Genomic DNA, 6821 nt, shown 5'->3' with positions numbered 1-6821 from the left:
AGGCTTCCAGCTTCTCCTGCCCAGACACCAAGGTTCCAAGTTTCTTCCTTTCTGAAGAAAAGGGATGGAGGGTCCTTTGGAGGAGGGAGCAGGCTTCTTTGGGGCTGTGCCTCCTCCAGAGCTGGCAGAGGTCATGGGACCAAAGGGGTTATGTTCCAGCCCTGCTCTGACCCATTTTCCTCCCTGTGCCCACATCCCCTGGGGCCAGGGTGTTGGGTGGGGCCAGGCTGGCACCCCCGCACCCACACCTGGGACTTCCCTTGGATGGAAACTCCCAGAACCCTGGTATTCTACCTCCTCTGCCAGCTCCCACCAACCGCCTGGTTCACCTTCAGTCGATCTCCCTGTCTGCCAGCTCTCTACCAGACTACATCTCTGCTTTAGCCCTGAGGGGCCTGGAGGATGTGGGCCCACTCTGGGGCCATCTTTGATGTCTGGCTGTCCTTTCTAATGGACTCCTTTGAATAAAAGATTTGGGGCTGGGGAGGAAGTGGGGAAGCTCTCCTTTGTTGAGCACCTACTCTGTGCCAGGCAGTGTGCTAGGCATTTACATTGCTCACTTAATCCACACAGCAGTCCACAGAGGCAGCAGTTATTATCATCCCCATTTCATAGAGGAGGAAACTGAGAACCAGAGAGGTTAAGTGGCTTGCCCAATGTCATACAGTGAGGAAGCAGCAGAGTTAACAGGGGAACCCAGGTCTTGGTGGTCCTGAGCTCTCTTCACCACGGCAGGCTTCCTCCTCTTCTGCAGCTGCCCACCTCTCTGTGGGATGAGATACATGGGAAATTCACTTCAGTCCAATTCAGAAAACAGTTATTGAGCATCTGCTATATGCCAGGAACTGATTGGTGGCAGACCAGAAATACAAGGTAGGTCACTGTCCTCGAGGTCTGGTGGGAAATGTAGGTGTACAGACTGGAGAGTATGTAACTTCAGCATAACGATTTGAACATGGTGGCATAGAGCAGAGAGAGAAGCACTTTTCTCTTTCTGAAAGACTACATAAATATATCATGAACAGTGTACAGAATAAATTGGAATAAAGTGAATACCTATTCAACTGCCATCTGGGTCAAGAAAGAGTACTTCCTGCTCTCCAGAAGTTCCCAGGTGTCCCTCCCACAAATACCTCCCTTCCTTAAGAAGTAACCACCATCCTGACTTTTGTGATAATTATTTCCTTCTTTCCCTTTAGGGTATTAGCACCTAGGTATGCATCCCTAAACAGTATTGCTTAACTTTGTCTGTCTTTGAGGTTTATTTAAATGGAATGACACTGGATTACCCTTTTGTATCTTACTTAATTTGTTCAACTTCTTGTTTGTGAGAGAGAGATCCAAATTTTTGCCCATAACTGTCTTTTTTTTAAAATTGTGGTAGAGTATTCAGTTGCATGAATATAGCACAATGTATTTTTTTTTTAAATTCTATTGCTGGTGAATGTTTGAGTTGTTTCCAGTTTGGCCATCATAATGCCACTAAGAACATTCTGGTACATGTTTCCCAGTACCTACCTACATGCAAGAGTTTTTCTGGGCTATAAAACTGAGTCAAAGTGCACATACAGGCAATCTCAATTTTATCAGATGATACCAAACTGTTTTCCAAAATGGTTGTACCACTTCCACAGGAAGTGGAACATTCTAACCTGGGGCAGGTATAAGACCAGGAAGACCCAGGTACTTCCTTCCCTAAAACCCTCAGTGGTTTTCCCTTTTCCTTGGAATAAGACCCAAGTCCCTACCATGGCTCCCAGGGCCCCTGCCTTGCTCTCTACCTGTGTCATCATGACCCTCCTCTTTGCTCTTTGTACTTGCTGCACCCCCCTTTCTGGAATGTTCTTCAGTCAGATATCGCCAAAGCTCTTTCCCTTGCTTTCTTCAGGTCCTTGCTAAAATGTCACTTCTCAGCGGCATTTTCTCTGACCACTGAATTTTCGATGGCAGCCTCCAGCCCTCCTTATCCCCTTCTCAGCTTTAGTTGTCTCCACAGTCCAGCCACTTGGGTTCCCTTCAGCCTCGGGCAGCTCTCCTCTGATCTGCCAGGGCTTAATCGATTCTGTCTCCCGATCCCAGACCTTTAAGGGCTATCAGACCTGACTGTTTCAGGGCTGTCTAGCTGCCCCTTCTGCCGGACCCACCTCTGAGTCACCTTTTATCACACCACCCTGGTTTTCCCCATGGTCATTTTCATGCTCTGAAATAAGCTAATGTATGTGTTTGTTTACCTCTTTGGTTTTTGTCTCCACCCTGCTCCACCCCTCACTTTCATGGGAGCTCCACAAGAGAGCAAATGCTGCCGCTTTCTTGCTCTGTCCCATGGCAAGCACCTGTTGCGTGTTAGGTCCTCCAATAATAATTGTCAGGCTGGTTGTCAGTCTTGCGGAGACAGCCGGAGACCCCCACCCCCACCCCCACACCTGGGACTTGTCCTGCCCGGAAACTCCCAGAACCTAGGCCTCCTCCTTCTGCTGTCAGCTCCCACCAACATCACAGGCTCAGTCTCAGAGTATCTGTTGCTGCTGCCGCTGCTGCCACCGCCCTCTGTCTCCTCTGGGGACTGTCTGGGAGCCTGAAGCAGCCATTCTGGCCATCAGGGCTGGTGAGTGATGGGCAGGGGTCCTTACCCAGGCAGGTGGCAGGTGCCTGGAGCTCAAGAAACATTTTTTGATTGAATAAAGGGGAAGGCTTCAGAGTTGATCAGACCTCACCAGGTAGAGAAAAGAGAAAGGACACTCAGAGCAGAAGGAACGGTGTAAACAAAGGACTGGAGGCACAAAAGTGCACATCATATTGGGAGAACATGTTCCGGTCTGCTGCCCTTGGAGGGTTTTCAGTGGAGGGGAGGGGGTCAGGAGAGCACTGCCAGGCAGGCCTGAGAGGGAGGTCTAGATGGGGGGGGGGTGGATCTGAGCTCCTACAGGATCAGCAAGGCTCAGCAGTGTCTGAAGTTTAATCCTGTCCCCACCCCTGCTCCCCACAGTCCGCCCCTTTGACTCCACCCATGCCCCCCCCTTCACCCAATCCCCCGCCTGGCTGTTCCTGCAGCTGAATGGACTTCTCTCTGGGCCTACGACTGGGGCCTCGGAACAAGAAGGCCAGCCACCAACAGCCCCCTCCACCCTCTGGGCACGGTCCACCAGCTGCCTCTCCTTGTCTGTCCTGTCCGCCCTCCACCTGGGCCTGCCCCTGCCCGGGCTGCCCCCCTCCCACCTGCTCCTGCACAGCCCACGCATCTCATGCAGCTACCTGTCCCTCTTGTCCCGGCCTCCTTGGCCCACCGTGTACCTGCTCCTGCCCTCCCTGCCCTGCTTGTCCTCCCTTGACTTGTCCCCACAGTTCCTGCATCCCATGCTCTGGTCCCCACTTGACCTGCTGCCACCCCTCTCCTTGCCCCATGTACCCTTGCTCTAAGGGTCGAGTCCCCTGTTCCAGCTCCTGCTTGGGCTGCAGTGACAGCTATGGCTGTGGCCGAGGTGCTGCCTGGGGACCTCTAGGCTCCACTGGCCGCTGCAGCTGCTGCTTCAGGGGACAGCGCACCTCTCGGCACTGTCTGATAGTCTAGCTTGGCTGTTGCCCCACTGAGAGATTAGAAGTCTCCCAGATCTCTCCTGCAGCTGCTTCCTCAGCGGGGAGGCAGATGCTCTGAGGAGTGGATCAGCTGGACCCTTCACCCAGGCCAGTGAGACAGCAGCTGGCCGCCCAGAGCCCCGGTCTCTTCCTCAGTCCTGAGAGAGTGGACCACCTGCTTTGAAGTTAGTTTCTGGGCATGCTCCTGCTGGTTCCAGAACCTCCTCCTCTGCAACTTCTGGAATAGAAAGTCTTCTTCTCAGAGCCTGTCCCATGGCCCCTGAAGGTGAGCGACTTGGCCATTTTCCCCTCTAGTCTGCCTCCCCTACAGACCCTTCTTGGCTCATCTCTGCAGTGTGCATGGATAAGATGGGTCCTTCCTCTAGAGGTGATAGGGGATCCTTTGTCCAGGGGCCACTTTTCTTGACCCATGGACCTCCACCCAACTCCTTGACTGACCTATGAGTCTCTGGACCCCTTACCTCTCATCGTGAGTCTGGTAAGGAAAGTCAGTGGCTCTCGGACCAAAAGAAGAGGCTGAGCAGAGGATTCCTGGTTCCACCCTCCCCTTGGATATCATGACATCTTTCATGGTCCTTTGCTTCCAGGAACCTGGCACTCTCTACCTGATTGTCTTATCTTTCAAATCTTTCAGTGCTCACCCAGCCTCATGACCTCAATCTTCCGGCAGTAATCCCATCTGTTACATCCATGCTCATCTGGCAGGAGGCGGCCGAAGCGGGGAGCCCTTGACTCAGGCACCAGTGATCCCATCCACGCATAGCTAGTTGCTAGATGTAAGTCCCCTGTCCCTGAGGGTGGGGCTGGGGGTTTGGAGAAGCCACCAAGAGGAAACCGGAAGTGATAGGCCTACGTATCTGCCCAGGACTGGACCCTACGCTGAGAGGCCCTAAGCACCCCTCCACATTTCCCAAGACTTCTGAGGCTAGCCTGCTTCAGTCTTCAGTTTCTCGCTCCTTCGCTGGGACCCTTTGTTCTTTCCTTTCTGTCTCTGTTTCTTCTTCTGCTTATCCTTCCTTCTAGCTTTCTATACCACTCTCTCCATTTCTATTTCCTTCTTTCTGTCACCTGGACATTCTGCCTTCACCTCACTTGTGTCTCTGTATCTGTCTTCCCCACTCTATGTCCCTCTCTTTCCCCATCTAATTTAAAATCTATTTAACATATCTATCTTTTTCCTTCCCCCTTCCCTGTCTCAGTCCATGACTTTGTGTTTGTTTTCTTCCTCCTCCTATCTCTCTCTCTTCTGTCCTATTCTGCTTCTGGGTGCAAGTCATTCTTGAACTCTTCCATTTTTATGTCCCTTTCTGTCTTTGTCTCTCTTCCTGTCTTCTGGGTCTAGCTGTTTTTTCATTTCCTATCTCTCTTTCTGCCTCCCCACTATCTAGCTTTCTCTCTCTCTGTCTCCCTAGGTCCTGCAGCTGCCTGCACACTAGGTCTCCAGCGTGCCCATCTCACTGCTGCCCAAGGGCCAGGAGGACACCAAGTCCTCCATTGTCTGTCTGTCTCCCACACACCCCCATGCCCTGGAGTGAGTGAGGGCTGGACACAGCTACCAGAATAGTCCCTTCTTCCCCTACTCACTGTCCTGGCCATCCATTCCTACTCAGCTCTAAGCCCAAACCTTTTTAAAAATGATGTTTTTCTCTCAACTTCTTATTCTGAAAATTGACAACTGAAGAGAAAAAGAGTTACACACTTATGCTGCCTGCCCTGTAAAACTATATTTCAGGGTAGCCAAATAGCTCTAAGTGGTGAAGAAAACTTATTTACAGAACTCCAGCTAATGTAGGGGGAATATGCAATTAGAAAAATCACCATTTTGCAACGCTTAATGAAATAAGGGATCAAGAATTAACAATGGATGCAGCCAAGGATGATAGTTGATGGCGAACTTTACTATGGAGGAATCAAGCTATCACTCCCTGAGCCAACTGATGAATCTTAGTTTCACTAAATCATGTACCATGTACCTCCTGATATGATGCAATCTGATGCACTCAGCACCACCTTTGAAGGATTCTTACCAAAGAAACAAACCAAAAAACTAAACATGATTCTAATCAAACCTCTAGAGCTAACCTCTATTTATTTAATGGGAAATGTGGTGGATGGAGGAACAAATTAAATGACATAAAAAAGAAGTAAGGAAATATACCAGAACGTGGAACATTCCAAAGGAAAACTGAGCTGCTTTTTTCAACTAGTCAATGGCTGGGGAGCAAAGTGAGTGCAGACAAGAAGACAACTACTACATGGAATATGTGGGCCTTCTCTGGTTCCTGACTGGGGCCACCCAATTGAAAAAAAGACATTTTTAGACAGTTGGAGACATTTAATTATGAACTGGGTATTCATGATGCCAAGGAATCAGTGTGGATTTTGTAAAAATGGCTTTGAGGTTATGTAAGAAAAGGTCCTTATTTTCTGGAGATGGATTGAAGTGATGTATTGAATTGTTAAGTGTTTTGTCAAATAAAAAAAGGACAGAAAGAAAGGAGTAGAAGGAATGAAGGGACAAAACCAATATTGTTGAATTAAGTATATAGGATTTCATAGAACTATGATCTCTACCTTTGTGTATGTTTGAATATTTTTGTAATAAAAGTTTTAAATGATACTCCTTGGGTAGCACGGTCCTAGTAACTCCCAGAGCATCCTCCCCACCTGCCCCAAAAGCCAGGACTTCCTCTGGAACTCCCCACACGCAGACCCCAGCCCTCCTTGCCCTCTATTAGAAGTGTGTCCTAGAGATGGATTTGCACTCCCAGGCTGTCCTTTATCCCCTCCAGCCCTCTGCTGTCACATTTCCCATGTTTTAGGTCTTTCCCAGCTGTGTTTCAGAGCTCTGAGGAGCCAAGGGAACCTTAAAGAGTAAATATATTTTAAATAGTTCCCACAATAAAAACAATCCAAAATAATGTAATCTTCAAGTCTTCCTTTGTCAGGTGCTTCTGAGCAAAAGGCAACTCAGTAATGGAAGAACTCTGGCCTCCATCCTAGGAAAACAGAAGGCAAGGCATATAAGGCCATCCTGTCCCAGTCCCTGCCTTCATTCAGCATGACCTCCTCCCTCAAAAAAAAAAAAAAAAGACCACCAGAAACTGAAAGACAGGGTGTTATGAGTTCAGGAGATTTCAGTCCAGGACCAGGATGGAGGGCGTTTGGGTTTCCCACCCCCTCATTCACTGAATGACCTTGGGGAAATCATGATGTTTGAGTCTTCG

General features: G+C 49.4%; 1 protein-coding gene across 3 annotated transcripts; it reads left to right on the top strand.

Moving 5' to 3' along the window:
• The first annotated feature begins 879 nt into the window (after positions 1-879).
• On the top strand, positions 880-6402 carry LOC140700111 (uncharacterized). Of its 3 annotated transcripts, none has more exons than XM_072972739.1 (3): positions 880-2605; positions 2987-3859; positions 4229-6402. In XM_072972739.1, exon 2 carries the CDS (start codon positions 3056-3058, stop codon positions 3566-3568), a length of 513 nt encoding a protein of 170 aa, XP_072828840.1. In that variant the 5' UTR covers positions 880-2605; positions 2987-3055; the 3' UTR covers positions 3569-3859; positions 4229-6402. The 3 variants fall into 3 exon arrangements, with proteins under 3 accessions (XP_072828840.1, XP_072828839.1, XP_072828838.1); XM_072972738.1 differs by having other exon boundaries at positions 2515-2605; positions 3052-3859; positions 4229-6166; XM_072972737.1 differs by having other exon boundaries at positions 2532-3859; positions 4229-6165.
• The last annotated feature ends 419 nt before the right edge of the window (positions 6403-6821 follow it).

Source organism: Vicugna pacos, chromosome 12 (genome assembly GCF_048564905.1).
Source record: "Vicugna pacos chromosome 12, VicPac4, whole genome shotgun sequence".
NCBI lineage: Eukaryota > Metazoa > Chordata > Mammalia > Artiodactyla > Camelidae > Vicugna > Vicugna pacos.
Note: the sequence above shows the minus strand (reverse complement) of the source record. Positions and strands in the feature narration are given on the sequence as shown.